This window comes from Rhizoctonia solani, chromosome 16 (genome assembly GCF_016906535.1).
Source record: "Rhizoctonia solani chromosome 16, complete sequence".
Lineage (NCBI taxonomy): Eukaryota > Fungi > Basidiomycota > Agaricomycetes > Cantharellales > Ceratobasidiaceae > Rhizoctonia > Rhizoctonia solani.
In genome coordinates, this window is record NC_057385.1 from 900,043 (window position 1) to 922,960 (window position 22,918).

Sequence of the window (22,918 nt, forward strand, 5' to 3'; positions counted from 1 at the left end):
GAATGACGTCAAGTGCAAGCAAAAACTACTGCTCTAACGTGGCCTACATGAATATAACAAACACTAGGACAAAACCCAAACTGAGAAACCAAACAGTGAACAGACTAAGACCAACATGCTCCAGCGACCCTCGTGTTCATACTAGAATAGAGCGATTGCGGCAGCGAAAGCGGCAGCCATGGTGGTGAAGTAACTGGCAGCCATGGTGGCAGCACCACCGGTTTCTCCAGTGATATCAATGCCTGCCATCTTGGTAATCTCCTCTGCAAAGCCGGCGGGACATTTCTCCCCAACGCGGCCAAAGTTCAGCCTGGCCGCCAAGAAGCGGGCTCTGGGCTGCTCCGAGAGCATGGGCACGGCTGTTCCAAAGGCGCTGTACACGGAAAGAATCTCCTGTGTGCAGGGCGTGCATAGCTTATCGGCGGGGTATTGGGCGAAATGAACAAGTACATGAGGTTGGAGTTGCGGTAGGTGCTGGTTGGGAACGATTACGCTCTGCGCACGCTTGCCGACGGTGCTCGCGAGATGGCCGGCGGCATACGATAGGTCGGATCGACGGCTACGGTGCTCTGAGTGCCAGAGCTGCCCGTGCCAGCGTAGATGTTCAGCAAGCAGTACTCGGAGGAGCCCTTGACGCAGATGCTTGACTTGAAGGGAATAAGGGAGTACCAGATGTCGTATTGCTTGATCACCAAGTCATTGGGATTAGCCCCGATGAGTTCGTCCGAGCAAGCATCCTTGAACTCGGTCAGTTTGGGGCGTATTTTCGAATCGACACACGAGTTGGAAGTACAAAAGGCGTCAAGGGCCTTGGGCACCGCACTGGCTGAACCAGGGCCAGAAGTAAAGTCGGAGAGTACGGTGGTGAGTGATCCCAAACATTTGGATATAGTGGCATCCGAGTTTAGGCGGGTAAGGAAGTCAGAGCATGTTGTGCTGATACTGGCCGGAATGAACGGGTTTGCAGAGTCCGAGGAGTAGCTTTCGGTGAGCGAGTCTTGCGAAATGTCGGTCCCCACCGAGCCGGTAGCAGTAGGGCTGGTGCTCTGTGAAGCATTAAGTTTTAGGCGAGCGAGAGGTACGGGAATGGCTTACGGGAGCAGAACCGGACTTGGTACTCGATTGTGTGGTATAGGCTGAGCTGGATGCGGTGGTCGGTCCAGGAGTGGTTGAAACTGGGGCAGACGACGGGTCTGCGGCCTGTGCCAACGCAAGCGGGACGAAAACAAGGGCAGATATGATGCCAGTGACCTTCATTGCAGCTAAAAAGGAAAGTGGATGCGTAGTGCTGTGCGGGCGGCCGGGTCGGCGAGTGAGAACGCAGATGCGAGCGGAACAGTGGAAACGATGCGGACGACGCTGAGTAAAAACTAGGAAGCGATGGGGACCCTCCTAATTTGTACCGCTCCTCAACTTGCTTGGCAACACCGTGTTTCAACATCACAACAAGCACAAGCAACCGCCACAATCCGTAAACGGCAGGTGATCGTGGGTTTGCGTGCCTGTGCTAGTACATCGCCGGTCTTAATCGTATATATATGCATTGCACTTTGACGTTTGTATCTCTCACTGTCACCGGAAGAGGCCTCTTTACGTCGGAGCAGTGCCGTACCTCGAGTGTCGTGGGCGCACCATTGTGTTATTTGCACATAGTTACAGCACACTACTTCGCCGCCACTCCCCCTCTATATTGATCTCTGTCCCTAGCTCTTCTCTACCACTGCTCTCCAGTTGCCCAGCCATATCTATGACCACTCTACATATTACGAATCTCACCGGATCTCCTCTGCCCTTTACTTGTTCGTCTCCAGCCGAATCTCACTGGACTCACTTGATCATGAAAGCAATGTAACGACTTTACCTCTGAAAAGGCAGACGCCCCAGAACATACTTATTTGTTCGTCCGACTTGCGCACCGACCCAACCAATGAAAAGAGCACATTATCAAAAGCGACCACTTTCCCTTCAGCTTGGACATTCAAAATCCGCAGGCCTCGTGCGTTGAATAACAAAGATACTTGGTCAGTCTTGAGACCGATCTGCCCACATGTCCCCCAGTCCTACCCTCGCACAATTAATGGCTGTCACGCATGCCGAAAGGACATGCTCTGGAACGTATACGTGCTTCATGTGAGTTTTTGGTCGGACCAAATAGACTAAGTCACTGATCTGTATGGAGCCAGACTCGCAGTGACAGTCGTGTGCTCTTCCTTCCCCAACGAGACGTATCTATGTTTCTATCGGAATTAGAGGACGAGAGGCCACTCTCAGATCTCGTATTGCCAGGTGCGTTTTATCAGTCGCTTAATCTAACAGATATTTCAACTTGAGCGAATTTTGGACAGGTACTCATGACAGGTTCGTTCCTGTGCTTGAATCTGTCCTCACGCCATTGTGACCTTATCCTACAGTCTCGCTTTCTACGGATGGCCCGTCACTCAGTGCCAATCCCCAGACGAACCTCTCTTCAAACAGCTCATGTCTGGCGTTCGTGTACTGGACGTTCGGCTTTCAGTCGTGGATGGGGTATTGATGGCATACCACGGATCTACCCCGCAGCATATTTCTTTCTCTGCCGTTCTTCACACCTTGCACCACTTTTTGCAAGAGCGTCCAAGGGAATGCCTGGTGGTCAGTCTGAAACAGGAAGACTTTGCGTATACACCCCCGGTGTTATTCTCGCGATTAGTTAGGGAGGAGATTGAAAGAGCAGAAGGCGGAATAGGCATGTGGTGGCTAGAGAATCGGGTGCCTCGTTTGGGTGAAGTGAGAGGCAGGTGTATCATGCTTAGTAGGTTTGGGGGGATGGCAAGGTACGCTAGTCTGAACTTGGAATCCGGATCTCACTTATATTATGACAGGAATGGGAGCATGGTCTTGAAGGGATGGGTATCCACCCTACCAAATGGCCTGACAGTGCGCAGGAAGGCTTCGAGTGGGACCTGAAAGGTACAACGGTTAGAACTCATGACTGGTGCGCCCCGTACATGGCCCATGCGCAGCAGAGATATTTACACCGCTGGGTTTCAATAGGTATAGGGTACCAAACCTGCTAGCCTTGCCTGAGAAAGCATCTCTGTGCATGCACAATATGGTGCCACCCGCCTCCGACCCTCCAGTTCTGGCGATAACATATCTTTCAGCCGCCGGAGGGCCATTTTCTCTCCTTCGTTTTGCGCGTTGGGAGTTGGATGGCCTAACTGGGGGATGGGTGTCGAAGGCATGAACGCGCGAGTGGCGGGGTGGCTGATCAACGTCTGACATCTGCAGGGATACGAGATTCCGACTCCAACTCTGAGAAAGAGCGATGGAGTATATCGAACGAGTCTGCAGAGTTGTTGGAGAACAAGGAGTCGCAACTTGGTGCCTTTGATGATGATTCGGAGCCCAGGCTCCCAGTTCGCGGTTGGGTATTTATGGATTATTTTTCGGAGCCGGATGGGGCCCTTGTCCCACTCTTGGTTGAAAATAACTTTATCCGTCGTTATGATTGACGATACACTTTGTTCGGGGGTGCCTTTTTTAAAATTGGATGCACTCCCTATCGTGTTCGTACCCAGTCCCATGTATTTGTAGATTTTGAGGCCCGGACCAGAAGGCCGCACATGCGTTAAAGTCATCGCCACCTTTATATATTTACATAAGAACCACGCCTTCTGTGGTTGACAACTACAAGCGATTAGGCCATCTTTGAAAGGGCTAATAAGCATTACAATACCAATGTCATCCGTGTTTAAAGGAGGAACACCATACGGCAAGGTGCGCTTTTGCCGCCATTAAGCTCTTATTCCAAACCACCATCACCCACCCGCCAAGCCGCAAGTGAATTCGAAATAGACTTATTACCACTATGAATGTCTCTCAGGCTCACGAGCACGCCGATCGTGCTGAACTACTATACGCACGGGGCGACTTTGAGGCGCAGCAGAAGAACATCTTCACGCGGCCGAATCGTACCTTCAGCGATTGATGCATGCGAGGATCCCTCGGTGCGTGTAGCCACATTGTCATTGATTTGGTCCACGGTGGCAACTCACACATGTACATCCACAGGTCAAGCACAGTCTTCGACTGATGCATGAAGACCACTTGAAGCTTAGCCGTGACGCCCAACGTGCCAAGCAGGAGCGTACTCGACAGCAACAGCAGCAGCAAGCCCACCAGCACCAAACTTCTAACCGTAGTAGCGAGCTTGAAGCCACAATCACGATCGACCAGGCTCCTCGGAGGATGGGTGACTCAACCTCCTCTGTGGAACATACGATCGAGGATAGCTATATGATGTTAGGCGGCAGGGTGAGCGGGCAGCACCTTTTGGGAGAAATAAACCACCCTAGTACTAACGCACTACGCCACACAGCCCGGCGAGCACAACGAGGCATTCGACCAGTTTTGGAAAAACCTCGAAGGAATGCTCGAAAATCTCTCCCAGCCAGCTGCGTTCGCCACTGCTCCCTTGGCCGGGACATCGCCCGTATCTCGCGATAAGGATGCTGTCGGCGATGATGATGATGAGGGGACGAAAGCGACGGTGTGTACTCTCAGTGTTACGATAAAGGAATATCGGACTGACTCTTGTACTTGGCCAGCATCGTCCAACGATTCGTTCTGCATTATCGATGGAGGATGATCCCTTTGCTCCTCAGACACCCAAAAGCGCCAGTTTTGGATCAAGCGCCAACAGTTCACCATCTGCTAGCAAGAGATACAAGAAAACAAGCGTTCCCGACCCATCCAAGGCTCGCTCAGCATACCCGCCTCCCCCGCGTATCCAGCAGCTCGAAACAGAGAATGCGGCACTCAAGTCCGAACTGGAAAGGGCGGTTATGCGGGCAAACACGGCCGAACGGACGCTCAGGCAACGTGCGGGACAGGAACTTGCACTGAGGGAGAGTATATTAAGCGTTAGACGAGAGGTACGTACTTTGGGACTCGACCTCCTATACTGTGATTAACCCAAGATTATGGTTTCAGGCCCAGCGAGCCATGTCGGCAACCACAGCAGCTCTCCGAACCCCGAGCTTTGCAGGTCCTCCACCCTCCCGTGCTCAGACGTTTATTGCATCCCAGAACCTCACGGCCCCTGTTTCGCCCGCTGTCCCAGCACCAGCGGTTGTCCCAGCTCCTGTCCCTCCTGTTCCCGTTCCGGCAGTCAAGTTGCCCGATGTGTCGTCTCCCCGAATCGCCGAACTAGAGGAAGAAGTTCGGCAGCTGAAAGTGGAGAATGAGAAACTAGTGAGCAGATGAACTCACAATCCCCCACACAATTCACACGCTAACATAAATTTACAGAAAGCACAAACGACCAAATACCGAGAACGTTGGGAAAAAATCAAAGAATCGGCCAAACGTAAGCGCGCTGCCAAGGGTCAATTGGAGACATCGAGCACGGCCAACGTCACAATTCCCGAAGAACAAGAACCCGAGGGTGAACAGCCGGACGGGGGGCAAGAGACCCCGGCCACACCCGTGGCGGCGGGATCGGGTCTGAATTCGCACAGCATACTGCGTTCGCCGGAAAGCATCGTCGCGTCTCACTGATTTGGTTTTTTTTTCTCTTGCGTCATTGTTTTGGGTGTCGGTTGCGATCAAACAATCTCGTCTCGCTTTCATTTTATGACGATCCTCGCACTTCTTTTGGCTTAACCGAACGTCAGCTACATCATCCCTCAAAACGCTTGTTCGATTGAACATGCGCGACGATTTGTCGGATTTATTTAATGGATTCAGACTCTTTGTAACACTACGGCATAGCATGGGGGAATATGGCGTCACTCTAGCCCCATTTCATCCATTACCCATCCCTTGATTTCGATTCATGGAGCGACCGTTCGATGGGGGTGCTTGTCTAGGCGGAGTAAATGTACATACTTCGTTGACATATCTATATTCATTCAACCCCGTTAATTTCTCACCATGATGGGCGTTTGATGTTCGCTAGCCCTAGATTCCAAGAACCGACTTTGCTGTAAAAGGTGCACGCAGAGCAATCAGAGACGTTGCCTAAATATAGCATATACACCCACTTATCTCAGTGACGGGCGGGCCCTATGATTCCCATGCTAATTTACGCACGCACATTGGATGATATCAAGTAATCCGTACCCCCCCTCCTCTCTTGAGCTCCTCCCCTTTCTTCTCGAACGACTGCCCTGTCGAGTATCACGAGCTTTTGCAGTGCAAGCGCGCATTCTCACCCCCCGAGCTACCCGAAACATGATAAGTGTTCATGGTACCGGAATAGGTCACAAGGCCGGTTTTCCCTCCCACCGCGCAAAGGAAGCCAGGGCCACAATCGCCGCACCGGGCTACTATTTTTGTTACTCCATACTGTGGGATGATTGATCATGGAATTATTATAGCATATAGCCGGACGCGAGGGGCTAGTGTAATTATAAATTTAGTAACCAAGTAGGTTTGACAATGCATTTGCGGAAGAGAGAATGTTGTGTTTCGAATAGCCGGTATGCTGCGGTCGCACATCATGGGACCCGGTGCTTCCCCCCTTTTTTTGAAGTAAAGTTACGACGAACCTAGTAGTTTCATATCGTCCATTTCAAGTAAATGAACCGGTTAATGGTACCTGGCGAATACAATCATCCCCCCCCCCCCCGGCGTCTTTTCACGGCCGATAGAATCCTTGGTGCTCGCAGCTTCGATGATGAACCAATCCGAACCCTGGCCATGGTACATCCCTCTCTCTCTCACATGTACATCCCCCATTCTTTTTACACTCATGGGAAGCACGGTGATTAAAAAAAGAGAGAAATGGCACTGATATTTCATCACAACGTACAAGAGTTGGAGAGGAGATAGGAGGGACACACACACACGCAATCACAGAAAATGACAATGAGCAAGAGTCCAAATGCCCTCCGTCGACCGCTGCTATTTCATGAGCAGGGGGAAGACAGTCGGGGTTGGCCCTGCAGAGGGTTACAGAGATGATACAACAGATAGAGGGGAAAAAATTGATACACGATTGTTGGGGTGTCGGTCAACGACCTTGAGAGAGACAGGGAGACAGTAATAAATCAACCGAGACCGAGACCGAGGCCAGACCAAGAGCAGAGCAAGGGGGCAGGAACAAGTTTCTTCTTCCGTCTCAAGCAGCCGTTGCAGCAGCAGGAGCGGGCGGGGGCACAATGGCGATGGGACCGGACGTGACGACCGGACTCCATAGCGACTGAGGAAGACTTGTCATGTTGGCTGGCGACGAACGTGAACGCGAGTGGCCAGCGAGCCAAGGTTTGTTCTGCGCCGGTGAATAGCGCCGTGGCCTAGTAGAGTTAGCTTCCTCCTCTGTCGTTGTTGGCGACGGCGAGGAGGAGCTGAATTCGGCGTCGGTAGGGGAGGATTCCATCCGCGCTGGAGCTTCCGCTACTTCGACTTCGGCCACCGAATCGGGTCGTCTCCAGGAGGGAGGGGCGTTCCAGGCTAGGCCTTTCTCCTTGATGCGCGAGACGAGGTCCGGGTTATATTGGTACGTGGGCGCATGGGGAGATAGTCGTTGCGGCGAGGTCGATCGAGATGTGTGCACGCTAGAAGACTGGACGCTCGAGGTCGAGGAAGTGAGCGAGGGGGCGGGAGAGATGGAGGGCGCTACGGAAGCAGGCGAAAATGGACGACCGTTGAGGTAGGTCGCTTCGTCGAAATGGACCTGGCCGTCGCGAGCCATCCATGACCAACGCTTGCGCTAGAAGCATAGAAACCGGATCAGTATCAAAGTTTTTTTTTTCAGAGAATAAAATAATTTTCAAGCAAAAATAATTTTCAAGAGTGGGAACGGATGGTTGGAATTTGGGCGGGAAGTGAGATTGTATGCGCTTCGAAAAGGGCGGATTGCCAAGAGGCTCGATCAATGGACAAGAGTACTCACAGGGTGGATGACCGTGTTTGGCTCGAGGCGAACCTCACGCTTCGCAAGTTCGACGAGTATGCGAGCAACGTTGCGTGCATCCTGTGAACAGAAATAGAAACAGGGATGAGGGGATTCCCACTCTGAATGACAAAGCGCATGTGAACGTACATCCATGCCGCAGTGCTGCCTCCCTTCGAATTGCAAGCCGAGTGCATGGAGCTGGGCGATGATGTTGAGTGAATGCATGCGGGAAATGTACTTCTGTATCGGGTGGAATGTTAGATCTAGGCTGGGCAGGGAACAGAGTGGGTGAGGTACCTTGCCCGACTCGGTTCGCGAGATGTACGAGTTGACGATCCGACGAACATCTACGACGTCTTGACGCAGCCACTCTGGCATGGGAAGCTGTCACGGGGACAATGAGCACACGAGGCGGTGGCGCACAAGGGAGGACAAGGGCACCAACGGACCTTGTTGATATACGCAGTCTTGACGCAAAAGTCGCGGACATCAAAGGGGCCATCTGTGCAGAATGCAAACCGCTTTACAGGCTTGCCCGTCCGTGCGTCGACGAGCTCGTGCTTGGCCAGGAATGCCTGGAAACGGCGGAGGAGAGTCTTGAACTGAGGAGCACAATCTGGATACGGATTGAGATGATGCTCGAAAGATAACAGAAAAAAAAGAGTCTAACCAATGCTAGCCTATGGGGGGATGTTAATAGGGCGATAGATCAAGGGAGATAGGCGCACTGACCTGAGTAATGCCGGTGAGAGACGTGCAGAAATCGGAGAGCTTCGGGCGCCAGATGGGCTTGACATATGAGCGGAATTCGTCGACGACTTCGAGGGTGCGAGCACGTCCCTCGCCATCACGGTCGCTCCACTTTAACAACACAACGGGCCATTCCTGCTCTGCTATTAGACTGAGGCCAGACAGTGCATACAGCCTGCTTACAATAATCTCGTTGGGCCAGTCAAAGCCAGTGCCTGTGCAGAGTCAGCTTTGTTGGTGGGTAGAGTGGGCGTCAGACGCACCCTGTACACACGTCGCCTCGACATCAAAGGCGAGCAGATACTCCAAGGGTTGCTTAGTCATAGGGATGGGGGCGTCTGATTGGGGAGACGAGTCGTCAACAATAGCATCCTCGACGGTGCTGGTAGAGTGCTTGGGAAAGAGGAATGTGCGCAGAGAAAGCATGGGGGCAAGAGAGGGCGTGGGCAGGGGTCCATAGCGCGTGGTCAATGCACGGATGAGAGTACACGCGATGGCAGGGAACAGACAGATAAAGAGCAACAGCGCAAGCATTTTGCCAATGCTGGCCTGCAGCTCGCTACTCGGGGTTAGATACAATCCTCAATCCATCCCCACTCCAATTATAAGCAATCGTTCCGCAGCCCCCCATCTAAATCAGGAATATCCAATTCAGATAACAACCGACCGCCGGGACATAGCCACCCTTTTCTCTCCCGCACTCCCCGGGGTCCCGCTCCCTGGCTCAATTTATCAAACAACAAACCGATCTACCGAGCGCGACCATCACCATGTCTGGCGGCGACGATCTCGACGACGGCCTTGTTCTTGACGCTTCGTATCTCCTCGACGCTAGTAACGACAGCCCCACCCAGAACCAGTCCCTATCTGCCCCTCTCGACGAGGAATCCGAATTCCGTTTGGAGTGTAAGTCCGAATAATTTAAATGAGATTAAAAGAAAATGATACAGTGTCGTCATCTGTTCCGCAGCACCACCCCCCGTCGCACCCAAGAAGCGCAAGCGCCCCGAGAAGTCCTCCATCGAACCAAAGGTGACGCTCGACGAATGGGCTCCCCAGTTCCTAATCGATTAACATGCCTCTCTACACGTAGCAAAAGAAGCAAAAATCGCTTCACGATGCATCGCGCATTTCCATGTGCCAACCTCCCGATGCACTCGCACAACACCTGGAGCGTTCACTCGCCAAGGCCTTTCCCAAAACGTCCCAGCTCGAACGGGACGATCTTGTGATACCCGGTCCGTCTTTGACGTGGCCACCCATCTCGCCGACGATTCTAATCCGCAGTATATCGCAGAATCCTCGATAGTCGATACCACCGCGTTCACGGCTGAGCGCAAAGACAGCTCCTTGTCCGAATTTATTACTTTGAGTGCGTGGGATTGCACCCATGTGGGTTCTGTTCCTGAGACTCATGCCCTCGCCTCTAGTGCAGCCTGTCCAACTCTCGCTTCGCGTATAGCCCAACGCCCCAAGCACCATGCAGCTCCGACCGCAATCGTATTGGCAGGTGCCGCTTTACGCGTAGCAGACCTCACTCGCGCCATCCGTCCTCTCAAGGCGAAGCAGGAGGAGAAATAGCAAAAGTAAGTCGCTTTTGCATTCAACGGAACTACCCACCCGCAGTGGCTGGCGGATTCACACGAACCGAGATTCGCCTGACTGCGGAGAACCGACGATCCCATGATAGCCTTTACTTTTCGTAAAACCGCCACTCGCCCCCCAGATGATCCATCTCCATTTTCGGTCAAACTGACACATGGTGATCTCCTTGCAGCTCTTTGCGAAGCATTTCAAGCTTAAAGACCACGTAGCCCATTTGGCCAAGACCCGGGTAGGAGTCGCAGTAGGCACCCCTGCCCGGATAAGTCAGCTCCTCGCCGAACCCGGTGGGTTGTAAATTTTTATTAATTGCCATTTCATCCTTGGCTAGCCTGTGTTTTGTTCTTGTCGACCAAACTAATCAGTTTCCATCCGAATTGCTTCTCGCGTATTCTCATATCACCTGCGGATTAAATCCGTTCGCTTCATGTACTAACTTGCCATTTTCAGATGCACTCTCGGTCAAAGCGCTCTCGCATATCGTCCTCGATTTAACGTTTATCGACACCAAGCAACGGTCGCTACTTGATATTCCCGAAACCAGGGTGGATACTCTCCGAGGCGTTTTGGGTCATTCGAGGATTAGGGAGAGGCTGCTGAATGGCAAAACTAAGATCGTGATATTCTAGTTTCAATTAGGCTGGATTATAAAAAGAGTTGGCGTCGCTGGGGAAGGAGGCTCTAGAAGAGCCACGCCATAACAACAAAAGAGTCGGGTTGGCTTTAGAACCCGCACAAGTGTTCTTATTAGACTATGTACATTCTCGCTTTGATTGAAAACTAATACATGACGAATGCAATCTTGACTTTGATCTTGAGCGTCTATAGGTTCCCCTGCCACCCCCAGGCTGCCCAGAACCAAGCCGAGTCGGCTGACCAGCAATTCATCGAGTGCATACAACAACGGCCTAGTCTGTATGGATTAACCTTTATCTCTAGTTGCACTACTCGATTAGGTCAGTGCACTATCGAATTGGCCCGCCCCGATAGCAGCCACCCCCTTCGTATCCCAGAGAAGCCCGATACGCTCACATGACTTGGATGGCGTACTTTGTTGGTCAGATGAGCACTTTGTTTGAGATAGGGGCGCACATCCATGTCTGCGTTCTATAGTTCTAGTGCGTTATCAGCGTAATGAGCCTACCGTACGAGCTAGGCCGTAAGAACATGTGAGCCTATATTACAATTATGTTCGTATTGAGAAGACCCTCGCACCTTGCCGAGTTGTTCTTTTCGACGACATCGGATAACAAGCCAATGTGGTTCGGGAGTAACATATCGTCATCCCTCTTAGGGCAACTCGAATCGCAGCCTTGCCCTGCCTTGAGGTCTTGTGTTCTCATAGCCCGATCAAAATGGCGTGCATACTATGCATATGGACTGGGGCGCCATGCAGCTGATAAACAGAACGACGACTCGAGAGTCGTGTCGGTCTTCGGTTCAACGTGTCGGAACCGCCGGAGCGATCCGAACTCTACGTTTATGCACAATACAGAAATAGGGGGGAATTAACCCCTATTCGATCCGAGAGTGATCTCGGGACGACGTGCATACACAGATAGATACATGTACATGTACACGCAGGCCCGATGGTGAGTACACGGTCCCTCTGGGACTCTCGATCCGCGAGATTGGCCCAGTTAATCGCTCTCAAGAATTCGAAGTTCTGATGTATCGCCGCAAGGTCCTCAAGGCACGGGCGCTGCCCAGACCTCTTCAAAGTAGTGATGATCCTTCTTTTGCACCAGCTTGGTTATCTCCTCTTGTCCGTGGATTATGTTTCTTCCTTGTCTAGTTGGCCCTGAGTAAGAAGGGGGCCCAAGGTCGTGTGATCGTGCTTAGCGGGACCGTTGGGTCCAGTCAACTAGGCACGAGAATCAGGGACCGGGAGGACGGAATCACCAGGGCTGGGAAGATCTTATACGTGAATGTAACTTGGCACGGCTGGGTGGCTGTGGATCGTGTATTTACTATGAGGTTGAACCAACTGGTGTTCATGGATCTGTAAATTACCCATTTATTTTCGTTTGATTGATTCGGCCTCGTGGTCGATCTGTGCGAGACCTCGACCACAGCCCGTGTTGGTTATTCTCGTCATCACGCGTGCGTTTGACGCCCCGTAGTGAAATACATCTCCATTTCTCCAATCGAGCCGAAAGAGACCAAGTCACACATGTACGAGTCCTACGTCGCGATTTGAAACGTTACCTTTTAGTATCCAGCCCATGAGACCAAACTGCCACCATTCCTTGAATGATCCGATCCGCCTATGCGATATCCACACAATGGTGCCAACTAATATGCTCAAGCCCAACGCAGTAGTCGTTCCAACCGCTATTACCGGTCCGGCATCCGAAAAAGTATGCCAAGCGTGCGAAAGGATGGCGGTACCAAACGCTATCGCGCTCCAGAGCAAAAACGACACAGGAAGACTGAGAAATATCGGCATGATGTCTGAATCGGATTCGTAGATGAACTCGTCCTATCGTCACAAGGTTAACGAAATGTGAGGTAAAAGTGGAGCGACGGTGCTTGCCATGATTTTCCGGAGGTCATGGATGTTGGTGAGCTGTCGCTGGTATCTCCATACGAATGTGACGGACATGACAAGGGACGCAGTGCCATAATCAGGGCGATTAGGATCGCAGTTTGAGATATGGTTGACAAGCCTTCAACGGTGAGGAGCCCAACGGCGGCGCTGAGTACCGAGTTAGCATACAATCGATTTTTGGTAAGACACCTTACGAAAGTAGTAAAGCTGCCTATAGCCGCAACGTCAGTATTCAGCTCGCCTTGAGTATATGCCGTACACCCACCGTCAGGTTGATCAGATTCCATTCGTTTGTCAGGCTCTTGAGGAACCCATCCAGCGCACGTTGTTGATCAGTCCATCGATGCCTGCTTGACCACTACAGTCTCCCATCGAACATTAAAACATGACCATAAAGTAAGTACTTTGATCTTCATACCTGAACCCAGTCGGCCTTTTTTAGACGATGTGCATAATTAAGAGGAGCCCCAAGCAAAATAGCGTACATGATGAACTTGAATGCCAGCCACGCGTAGGTAGGCGTTTCGGGGGTGAGATTCGCCTTGTTCGAAGGACCATAAGCGGCCATATCAGCCTCTGATGCTGAATGGAAATATCAGTCCAAGTTGTGCGCATATAAGCCAAATATACCTACAAATATGTCTGTAGCACGCTCTGATAAACGCTCCGTCCATAGGTTTGAGCTTGTTCAAATCTGGACATCCGCCTGAAATGACACCGTCTATCAAAATGATGCGGCCTCGCAAACGTAGCAACTTACTGATTCTAGCATTCAACATTTCGATCAAAGTATCAACCTCATCAATACGACAATCAGGGTATCCGCTCAAAGATTGAGCTGAATCAAGTCGAATTCAGATCAACATATCAGAATTGTGTCAACCACTGACCGAGTCGCCACTTGGTGAGATCCATCAAGAGCCTGAATTCGATGTGAGCATCTGGCGGGGGCTCTAATTCGGTGTTCATAATAAAATAGTCAAAAACATTAACTTAGAACGCACCAAGGTATTCTCCCCCAGTGAAAAGCACAGTACTGTTCTGAGCATATTCTTCTCTTTCTGTATCAATATTGAAATCAACAGTTCTAGGGTCCACCCAAGAAGCTCTTGGTCGCGAGTCAACATAGTAAACTGAACCCGAAGGCGTATAGTGTCTCTCAACTCCTTTGGGTAAACGAACGTTCTCGAGAGCAAGCGGAGTTTTAATATCTGACACGCTTTTACAATCGTCCTCTGAGAATAGGTCTGGGTTGTTGGCGCGAACATCGGCGGGTGCCAGCCAAGATGGAGGGAGTGGTCGGAAGTCAATCCAATATGTACGGCCATCGGGGGTGGCTTTTTCTTGAAATCCATGAGGCAAATAGCGGCGTGGTCTAGGAGCCATAGAAGGGTTATGTAGGCAGATGCTAAACACAAGATTCTTGTCGTGGCCTCGAGCAGAAACGAGTGTGGTTTAATATTGGCTGTCAGTTACGCCACTGGAAAGAGCTCAAAGCAGGATAAGGACAGCTGTGTAGGGAGAACAAGAGCTGATTGGAAAAACAATCAGGTATTCAGAGCAAGGAATAAGATTTGTAGTTCCAATTATCGATGGTTGAGGAATATGGCCTAGGCAATCAGCAACATACGGAGTGTCCTGGCTGATGACATAATCAGGCGATCACTGCACTCGCGCTAACCCGAGTTCGGGAACCGCAACCTGGCTCTTCTATATATGAGACACGTATTTGCCCGGCACTAAGTCTTCTCCTTATACCTACATCAACTATGTCTTCAGAATTTGGCCCGCCTGGGTCTAATCAACCGACGGTAGAAGAAGTTCTTTCGGATAACGAGTCCGGCTCCGAATCCGACGCTGCTCCTGTGGAGGAGACTGGAAAGGCCGCCGGTAAATCCAAAAAGAAGAAGAAAAAGAAGAAGTCTAAGGCTGCAAAATTACTTGCTGCGGCTAAAGGAGAAATACCTGACGAAGTTGTTGCTCAAGTAACTACGCAGGTCAAGGCCCAGGAAAAAGACAATGCTGATATCAATGAGGAAGAGGTTAGAAAGGCGCTCAACGCGATGAAGGTAATGGAAATGCTACAAGGAAAGACAGGCATAGGAGGGAAAAATGCCAAAGACCTTGGGGAACACAAAGTACGTGATTGGCATGCGTTCAAGTCTGCCGGTATATTGATGTGGGTCTGGGGTTCAAGTTTTGGCGTACACAACCTGTGCCTCAACTAGGTTCGAGCCTATTACCATCCAATTATGATAAATCCTGATAAATCTACGTTAAAGGTGATGCCCCGCCCACCGAAGATGGTCCAATCGAGCCTAGTAAACCTCGTGAAGAGGTCAGACAAGACCCATACCCACTACCATCTGGCTATGAGTGGTCAACTGTCGATATCGAGGACCCTGCACAGGTCAACCACACTTGAAAGCTCACTTGATATGCACTGATTCCCCTAAACAGGCCAAAGAGGTTTATGAGCTCCTCACGGCTAATTATGTGGAAGATCATGACGCCGCCTTCCGATTTCGGTATTCTGCAGAGTTCTTTGCATGGTAGAGTTACACAACCAGACTCATGATGGGGTTTATTAATGTTTCGTAGGGCGCTACAACCCCCTGGGTATCACAAAGATTGGCTCATTGGTGTCCGTGTCTCTTCGAACCAAAAGTTGATCGCGTTTATTGCTGGGGTCCCACTCAAATTGCGTGTCCGCCAAAAGTTCGTATGACAGATTACTGTGACCCGCATGAACTCATTTTTCAATAGCATCGTCGATACCTCGGAAATTAACTTCCTCTGTGTACACAAGAAACTGCGTTCTAAGCGACTCGCTCCTGTACTTATAAAGGAAGTTACTCGGCGTTGCAATCTGCGCGGTATTTTCCAGGCTATTTATACTGCGGGTGTCCTATTACCAACACCCGTGAGTACGGCTAGGTACTTTCACCGAATTATCCAAGTGCAAAAGCTGGTTGATGCTGGGTTCACGCATGTACCCCGTGGGTCCACGATGGCACGCATGATTCGACAAAACGCTGTTCCCGATAGCTTTACTCTTGCTGGACTTCGTGAGATGGAAGAGAAGGATATCAAGGATGTGTTGGAATTGTATGAGAAGTATATGCAGAGGTTCCAGTTGACTCCTGTAATGGACGAAGCAGAAATGAGGCACCACATGTTGAGTGGCCGTGGGACTGGCGAGCGTAAGGATGGAAGGAGGGAAGGACAAGTAGTATGGGCTTATGTAGTAGAGGTGAGTGCATCGTTCCGCTATCACTATATGCCTCGTTGGTAATATTTTTATAGGATCCCGAAACCAAAGCCATTACCGATTTCTTCTCGTTCTATTCACTACCTTCAACCATCACCAAGAGCACGACCGGAGAGGTCGTCGATGCAGCTTATTTATTCTATTATGCTACCGCCGAATCGGGAGGCGAACCAGCCGTCAAGGCGCGAGTCCAGGCCCTGATCACTGATGCGCTCGTCTTGGCAAATAAAGTGGGTTAGACTTCTGTGACATACCATGGTTCACTTATATGCTATTTTTAGGCTAGGTTTGACGTTTTCAATGCTCTCACCCTCATGGACAACTACCCCTTCCTCAAGGAACTTAACGTACGCATGCACCTTGGTCTTCGCTGTTAACTAGTTCTAATAGAGCATATCCAGTTTGGCCAAGGCGATGGTTACTTAAACTACTATCTTTACAACTGGCGAACCGCTCCATTAGAAGGGTTCGTGGCACAACCCGTCGGCGAAGGTGGCAAGGGAATTGGTAGGGGTATTGGAGTAGTGATGCTCTAAATTACTTTCATGCCACGGTCTAGTAACAGAAAGTAAATTAGTTTGAATTTATACAACTACGTTAACTATAACTATAACATGATAGGCTGCTGAAGAAGCCAGAGTTAGGAAACGTGGGTCATAAAGTAAATTGAGATTAATGAACAACGCTGGTTGGAGTGAGTTCCGTTCCCCATAACCTGTAGCGTTTGTTATCAAGGGCGCCCTCATTTTTGTGCTCCGAGAGATGGCTATGGATGAGCATGTCAAAATATCGACCGCGGGTGATGGCTTTGAGACTATTGCCCGTCATCAAATCTTGCTGATACACTTCCAAATTGCCCAATATGGGAGCCATCCTCTGGCGTAGCTTTGTGACGTTCTTACGATCCTGGAAATCGGCTGGAGGCAAGCCAGAAAGAAAATGTTCCTGTGGGTAAATGTGTGAGCTGGATGGCCAACAGAAAAAGCTTCTAACACACCGCCTCCTCTCCGGATACGTCAACTATCAATGTGCCACGGTATCCTGTCGCTTCCGAGCTCTCCTCTTCTACAACCATTTGGAACCGGTATTCATACACTACATATTCCAGGTCGAAATCGGTGCATTCAAAGCAACCATTGTATTGTGAAGGCACACTTTGGTTGACTGGGTTAGGTTGGATCTATGCAATTCAAAACAAACACACCCACTCGTTTCTGCATTTCTTGCAATATCGTACGGAGAAGTTCTCTAACTTATATGGCTCAAATGCAACGATTCGTCCCTTGATACGAAATACGTCGGGACATATGGGGTGCCCCAGTATTTTTTGAATCGGAGTTCGGACGATGTTGTAAAACCTCAAGCGAGTGACTTCTGGTCCTATAGGAGGGGTCCATCTATGAAATACTAACCAGCTTTAGCTTTAGGGGATAGCACTTACCTTGTTGCTTCGGTTCAGTCCGCTTTATCGGTAGAGGAGGAGGGAGTAGATCTCCCGCACAATAAAGGTTTGCGTCTCTTCCATCAGCACCCCTCCGGGATGTCTCTCCCTCTTGAGATGGAGGCTTATCAATATATTCCTGTCTACGCCTAGAAGATTGGTTGTTACAGTAGTTACGCATCGGTCGTAAAAAATAAACTTACTGAAGCAAGGCCGGCAGTAGGGGATCGTCGCTTCGTAGCTTGTCTATTTTCCGCCTATTGTCTTGGAGCGTGCCCTCCAGAAATCCTTTAGAGTCAAATCTAACGCGAAGATTATCGATAAAATAATATCCAGGGGTTTCCAATTCTCGTGCATGCGTTATTTGGGTGTCTCCCCAGAGAACTACTTTTAGGACGCGTTTGCCGTATACTTTAGTCTTGTCATGGGCACCGTCTGTTTGTGGCGGCCGTCGAGTGAAAAACTGATTGTTAATAGTATAATCTGTTATGAAGATCTCGGCGCATTGATCTCCTGGTGGGAGCGTGTAGAGAATCTGGGAGAAGGTCATTAACCTGAGCAAAAACATCTTGAATGACTGACCTCGACAACACAGTTAAAGAACACGTCGGCCTTTGCCTCGGATAAAGTTATCAAACTCCTGCCCTTTGGTTGCGACATCAAGGTTGGGACTCCGTCCGGCTTGGACTTGGCTAGTTCTTGAAGTGCTGACCACCAATCTGCCAGGCGAGCAGCGTACTGAAGCTCCTCATCGCCTGGAGTAAAAAAGGGACAATGCTCTTCATCTGAAAATGTTCGGCGCGTGCTGTGAAAATGGACTTTTTCTGACGGAGAGTAGCCAGCCCACTGGAACGAGTCCGAATATCCAGTGCCAACTACCACGTTGTTGTATCGACAAATCTGTGCGACATGGTGTTAGGTATAATCAGAGTGCGTATGAAATTAAGAACAACCGTAAGTTTCCGGATCATGAATATATCCCCCGCCTTTACGCTTGGAATACAATCTTTCATCGATTCGGGCAAGAACATATTTGTTTTGAATGCCGTTTGTTCGGTTGTGGTTGGGTCCAGCAACTCAGTTGAGACGAACCAATCTGTGGGGGCAGGTTCACGAAAAGTATCGTAGCCGAGCTTTGTTCCTCTCACCTCCAGTCCTCGCAAGTCGAGGTAATGAAATTCCTCGAACCACACCCATGACTGAAACTTTTGCACCCACATTGTTCTGGAGGTCAGCCAATGGCAGATAATTTCCCCCCTTGAATAGGTGGTTAGATCTAGCCAAATAATTCAAGAATCATAGAGCGATCACTTACCAGAGGAGAATAACAGCCCGCAGTCATGTCAAGGGCCGGGTTTTTTTCTGGGGCAAGGCTCCTTTTCCCTCTGCGTCTCTTCTTTTTTGACTTATGCATCGAATTGCTTGCTGAAGGAGCTTCTGATTCGTTATCTCCTTGTCCAATGCTGCTAGTTTGAGTAGCAGGTTGTTGTCGGATATCCGACGTCGATATGTCCTGAGTGCCTTGTATATTTCTTTCTCTCGTAACCACTGGGCTACTCTCTGGTCGCGGGGGCGCGTAAGAATGCCTTGGTGGAGCAGGTGCTCGTGGTTGTTTCTGTGGCAAGGTATCTGAAGGCGTACGGCTGGCTCCCCGTTTAGAAGAGGGGTTGGGCTTGGAAGGGGCGGTTGGCGAACTGGGTTTATGGGGTGATGAGGAGGCATGTGTTGGAGAAGTAGGGGGAGGCGAACTGGCTGGTGATGCTTGACTCCCAAACCACGAAGGAAGAGGTGGCAAAAGAGGCGGTTCCGCTGAACGAAGGTCGATTAGTTATCCCCCATATAACACACCGCCTAGAGGAGCTGACCTGGAAAAGTGTCTCTAATCTGCCCATTAAATTGCAATATAACACCTTCGGAAAATATAAGCTTGAAGGGTACTTTAGGGTGTTTTAATGTCGGTCGGAGTTCTATGCTGGCACCTTTAAGGCAGATCAACACAGGTTTTCTGTGTACCAAATGAGGTGGATTGCTGAAATGGAGCTCAAGCTGGAGTTGATCATCGGAGACAAACGCGTATCTATGTAGCGTATTGGTAGCGGTTGGCTCCCAGTACATAACGGGCATTCCAGATATATGTCTCCGAGATAGAGTATCAATAGACAACGCTTCTATATGATCCACCGCAATCTTGAGGGTTGGATCAAAAAGTGGCACCTCATTTGTGGGCATAAGTTTGTATCAAAGTTGCAACTAGCACGTGTAGTAGAAGATAATATCCGCCAGGAGACGGTCTACATTCAAAGTATCACCGGACAGCAGAACCTGTGGTCGTTGTATATTGGATCGGTATAGCAGTGATCGAAAGTCAGGTGACCGTGGCGTGCTTGTATTTGTTGGCAATCTATGAGAACGATGAACTTGGTATTCTCGTGTATGCCGCACTACCGTAAATTTACCTTCGTAAGTCAGTGTTTCTTCGCAGACTGAGTCTCGACAGCTTTGACCTCGCTATCAAACGAGGTGCATGCAACTGGCCCTCCGAGCAATGCCGCTGTGAACCATGCGAACCAATGGCCCCATCCCGACTTGTAGGAGTGTCGCTGTAATCTTCGGCGCATTGGCATGATTGCGGTATAGAAGGCGACACCCGTTATAACCGAACGAATCTCTCTGTGATAGGTATAAATCCAGCGTGCGATGTTTTCAGAATCAAATAGCACAATCTGGCGTGCCTTGGCTCCGGGACGCAACGTTTCGTTTGGGAACAGGGTCAACCCAAGGACAATCCCAGTGGTTGCCCCATACAGGATTCCGGCTAGCGATGGCCTTGGGTACGACTCAACCCTCCACCTGGATCGTCCGAGTCCCTCCATAGCTTCAGATGCCATGGCCACAAGACGTTCTCGGGCTTGCATGAGCGAATCTATAGGAGGGTTGATATGCACGACTACCGATCGAGAAGGACTACCGTTTTTAGCAACATTGGTGACTGTGAATGTCATGCCATCGTTGTTGATATCAACGAGTTTGGCCGTAGAGGCTTCCTGCGCAGGAATATTGGCGTAGAATCGAAGATAATCCACCAAAGAGTCTTGGTGGTCCTTATTCATATGCTGAATGATACGGTCTTTCATGGCAGACACGTCTTTGGAGTTCGGAGACATCGTGTATGCTATTCACTGTATCTTCACATAATGAGACGTATTATTGACCTGTAAGAGATGGCGAACGTTGCGACCTACGTGTGACCTATATTTGCCAGTCAGGAATAGGCGCTCTTCGATTTTATTGCCGGATGATGGGTGATGTTTGACAAGCACTAAGGATTGATATGCGTGTATAACGGATGCTTGAATAAACAGGGTCGTTTGGGCGGGTTGGAGATAACCTGATACCATGAAATTGTAAAACGGCTCCGGAACAAAGGAACCTCACTGCTATTCAAACTTGGCTTACCCCAGTAGCCCAAATGAAATCACGTGAGGTGGTTTCGAAGGCGAATAACATTTAGTAAGGCATACATTAGTTCTCTGGCGGAACAAATGGGCTACGCCCGCGACTATCGGCGATAACTACAGGTGGGAGCTGAGCCTCCAAAGCTTTGTCTCCCGCGGGGAATGGAAGGGACTCAATGCCGGTGGGAAGTATTTTGCTCATTTCTAATCCCTTCCTAAATCTGGCACTCGCCAACGAGACGAGTTTCTTCTTTGAATCCCTAAGAGGTTTAAATCAGTTTACACTATCTCCTAAAGTAAATTTCGCACCCACCGTATGAATACAAACCCATCATCCGGGCCTGGCACTGCTCCCTTGACGAAAACCAGGTTCAACGATGTATCAATGCGCTGAACAAAGAGGTTTTGAACTGTAGTCCGCTCGCCGCCCAGTCGGCCAGCCATCTTCTTCCCTGGAAAGACGCGTCCAGGATCCTATGGATAATTTAATCAAGATTAGTATACGGGCGCGCATGTTTACCCTTTTGATAATATATGCACCTGGTGTTGTCCAGTAGAGCCAGCAGCACGGTGGGAGATGGAGACACCATGGCTTGCAGCCAAGCCCCGAAAGTTCCATCGTTTCATGGTTCCAGCATATCCCTTTCCCATGCTGAAATAGCCATTAGATTTCGGTTTGTTGAAGGATAAATTAACGTACGATGTTCCAATCACATCAACAGATTGTCCAGGCACAAAGTGGCAAGCAGATAGAGTGGTGCCTATTGCATTTAAGTAGGAGACATTATTATATCACTTTTTGGGAAATCAGACGGCCTACCAACTGGTAACAAAGCGTCCTGTGTAACTTCGAACTCCTTGACGATACGCTTTGGAGAAACTCCAGCCTTGGAGAAATGCCCCAACATGGCGCGAGTGGTCGATTTCTCCGACCTATCTGATGCAGCTATCTGTACTGCATGATAAGTTGGTTTAAATTTGCGAGGGGTCGAAACGTTCCCAGTCACTTGGCAGTTTTCAATCTGGCCAATCGTCAATACACATCAATTGAATACAGAGCTACGGGCTATATACCTGGAGGACGGTGATTGGAACTCTAGCCCCGTTTTGGTCCCAAACTGCAGTCATTCCCCGTTTGCGAGCGATCAGTCCAGTTCGTTGGGATAGTGGCGTCCATTGTTTTGTAGAAGTCGCTACTACTTCCTGTAGCTTTTCACGACATATAGCGGATATATGGATACCGCGACTGAGATTTTGTAATGATAATCGACAAACATGCTGCCGGCGAGCCCAAAGCAGCGACATCTTGTCCAAGGTGAAGTTTCGGTAATCACGTGAACAACTGGTGGCTAAAGGCTTCCCACATGGTCATGTAACGAAGGTTGCACTCGGACCCGTCCATGCTACTGGAGACTATTCTACTTTACCAAACTCAACGCTGAAGTGAATAATCCACGATATAAATTGAAGTACTCCAAGACCTATATTAACGGGCGTTGGAAGAGACTCGTGATATGTCACTTCTTATATTTGTGAACCGACATGCCAGTCTTCAAAACGTTATATTTCTGGCTACTGTTCTGCGGATAGGCCTTCTTGTCTACGGGGATTATCACGATCGACACTCTTTACTGAAATATACCGATGTAGACTATAGGGTTTTCTCCGACGCGTCATACTTCATTGCTCATCCTTCCTCCAACAACTCAGCTCAAGGGATCTTGGCAGGTGTCCTACCATGGAATTTGGGAGAGTACGTCCTTATTATTGGTAGTCATGTCACCCACTTACGTTCATTGTCAGCCCCTACACTAGGGCCACGTATCGGTATACACCACTGTTGGCCCTTTTGATGGTCCCAAATGGATTTTGGCATCCAGCTTTTGGCAAAGCAGTATTTGCTCTCTGTGATCTTCTTGTTGGACTTATTCTATACCGCATATCCACTCGCACCGGGGCCACTTTT

The 22,918-nt window shown here is 49.8% G+C and overlaps 11 protein-coding genes across 11 annotated transcripts; 5 read left to right on the forward strand and 6 right to left on the reverse strand.

Moving 5' to 3' along the window:
- Positions 1 to 141: 141 nt before the first annotated feature.
- On the reverse strand, positions 142 to 1,257 carry RhiXN_01508 (uncharacterized protein; the record flags this gene model as incomplete). The annotated part of the gene is made up of 3 exons (XM_043321327.1): positions 142 to 393; positions 504 to 1,046; positions 1,096 to 1,257. The coding sequence occupies 3 exons, from the start codon at positions 1,255 to 1,257 to the stop codon at positions 142 to 144; spliced, it is 957 nt and encodes a 318-aa protein (XP_043187150.1).
- An 846-nt stretch (positions 1,258 to 2,103) lies between these two features.
- On the forward strand, positions 2,104 to 3,494 carry RhiXN_01509 (phosphatidylinositol-specific phospholipase C; the record flags this gene model as incomplete). The annotated part of the gene is made up of 7 exons (XM_043321328.1): positions 2,104 to 2,130; positions 2,184 to 2,286; positions 2,346 to 2,358; positions 2,412 to 2,748; positions 2,796 to 2,813; positions 2,862 to 2,949; positions 3,271 to 3,494. The coding sequence occupies 7 exons, from the start codon at positions 2,104 to 2,106 to the stop codon at positions 3,492 to 3,494; spliced, it is 810 nt and encodes a 269-aa protein (XP_043187151.1).
- Positions 3,495 to 3,854: 360 nt separating this feature from the next.
- Positions 3,855 to 5,541, forward strand: RhiXN_01510 (ERM domain-containing protein; the record flags this gene model as incomplete). Its single annotated transcript, XM_043321329.1, has 6 exons — positions 3,855 to 3,989; positions 4,054 to 4,296; positions 4,361 to 4,531; positions 4,590 to 4,916; positions 4,975 to 5,235; positions 5,293 to 5,541. The coding sequence occupies 6 exons, from the start codon at positions 3,855 to 3,857 to the stop codon at positions 5,539 to 5,541; spliced, it is 1,386 nt and encodes a 461-aa protein (XP_043187152.1).
- Positions 5,542 to 7,105: 1,564 nt separating this feature from the next.
- Positions 7,106 to 9,166, reverse strand: RhiXN_01511 (3'-5' exonuclease; the record flags this gene model as incomplete). Its single annotated transcript, XM_043321330.1, has 9 exons — positions 7,106 to 7,696; positions 7,880 to 7,960; positions 8,030 to 8,122; positions 8,180 to 8,266; positions 8,332 to 8,498; positions 8,553 to 8,562; positions 8,615 to 8,767; positions 8,816 to 8,847; positions 8,896 to 9,166. The coding sequence occupies 9 exons, from the start codon at positions 9,164 to 9,166 to the stop codon at positions 7,106 to 7,108; spliced, it is 1,485 nt and encodes a 494-aa protein (XP_043187153.1).
- A 236-nt stretch (positions 9,167 to 9,402) lies between these two features.
- RhiXN_01512 (U3 containing 90S pre-ribosomal complex subunit) lies at positions 9,403 to 10,213 on the forward strand (the record flags this gene model as incomplete). The annotated part of the gene is made up of 4 exons (XM_043321331.1): positions 9,403 to 9,538; positions 9,603 to 9,664; positions 9,726 to 9,870; positions 9,930 to 10,213. 4 exons carry the CDS (start codon positions 9,403 to 9,405, stop codon positions 10,211 to 10,213), a joined length of 627 nt encoding a protein of 208 aa, XP_043187154.1.
- Positions 10,214 to 10,391: 178 nt separating this feature from the next.
- Positions 10,392 to 10,863, forward strand: RhiXN_01513 (U3 containing 90S pre-ribosomal complex subunit; the record flags this gene model as incomplete). Its single annotated transcript, XM_043321332.1, has 2 exons — positions 10,392 to 10,521; positions 10,685 to 10,863. 2 exons carry the CDS (start codon positions 10,392 to 10,394, stop codon positions 10,861 to 10,863), a joined length of 309 nt encoding a protein of 102 aa, XP_043187155.1.
- A 1,867-nt stretch (positions 10,864 to 12,730) lies between these two features.
- RhiXN_01514 (uncharacterized protein) lies at positions 12,731 to 14,171 on the reverse strand (the record flags this gene model as incomplete). The annotated part of the gene is made up of 8 exons (XM_043321333.1): positions 12,731 to 12,932; positions 12,980 to 12,996; positions 13,051 to 13,143; positions 13,204 to 13,367; positions 13,420 to 13,491; positions 13,546 to 13,623; positions 13,676 to 13,738; positions 13,790 to 14,171. The coding sequence occupies 8 exons, from the start codon at positions 14,169 to 14,171 to the stop codon at positions 12,731 to 12,733; spliced, it is 1,071 nt and encodes a 356-aa protein (XP_043187156.1).
- A 383-nt stretch (positions 14,172 to 14,554) lies between these two features.
- RhiXN_01515 (glycylpeptide N-tetradecanoyltransferase) lies at positions 14,555 to 16,592 on the forward strand (the record flags this gene model as incomplete). The annotated part of the gene is made up of 9 exons (XM_043321334.1): positions 14,555 to 14,923; positions 14,983 to 15,013; positions 15,068 to 15,195; positions 15,246 to 15,337; positions 15,387 to 15,503; positions 15,552 to 16,038; positions 16,092 to 16,286; positions 16,338 to 16,403; positions 16,458 to 16,592. The coding sequence occupies 9 exons, from the start codon at positions 14,555 to 14,557 to the stop codon at positions 16,590 to 16,592; spliced, it is 1,620 nt and encodes a 539-aa protein (XP_043187157.1).
- Positions 16,593 to 16,728: 136 nt separating this feature from the next.
- Positions 16,729 to 19,726, reverse strand: RhiXN_01516 (telomeric single stranded DNA-binding POT1/CDC13 protein; the record flags this gene model as incomplete). Its single annotated transcript, XM_043321335.1, has 10 exons — positions 16,729 to 17,001; positions 17,054 to 17,236; positions 17,294 to 17,436; positions 17,498 to 17,646; positions 17,701 to 18,032; positions 18,080 to 18,397; positions 18,451 to 18,593; positions 18,646 to 18,754; positions 18,813 to 19,306; positions 19,363 to 19,726. The coding sequence occupies 10 exons, from the start codon at positions 19,724 to 19,726 to the stop codon at positions 16,729 to 16,731; spliced, it is 2,508 nt and encodes an 835-aa protein (XP_043187158.1).
- Positions 19,727 to 19,962: 236 nt separating this feature from the next.
- RhiXN_01517 (50S ribosomal protein L3) lies at positions 19,963 to 20,661 on the reverse strand (the record flags this gene model as incomplete). The annotated part of the gene is made up of 1 exon (XM_043321336.1): positions 19,963 to 20,661. The coding sequence occupies one exon, from the start codon at positions 20,659 to 20,661 to the stop codon at positions 19,963 to 19,965; it is 699 nt and encodes a 232-aa protein (XP_043187159.1).
- Positions 20,662 to 21,019: 358 nt separating this feature from the next.
- RhiXN_01518 (ribosomal protein L3) lies at positions 21,020 to 22,257 on the reverse strand (the record flags this gene model as incomplete). Its single annotated transcript, XM_043321337.1, has 6 exons — positions 21,020 to 21,212; positions 21,266 to 21,426; positions 21,493 to 21,604; positions 21,653 to 21,713; positions 21,773 to 21,974; positions 22,027 to 22,257. The coding sequence occupies 6 exons, from the start codon at positions 22,255 to 22,257 to the stop codon at positions 21,020 to 21,022; spliced, it is 960 nt and encodes a 319-aa protein (XP_043187160.1).
- Between the last annotated feature and the right edge of the window lie 661 nt (positions 22,258 to 22,918).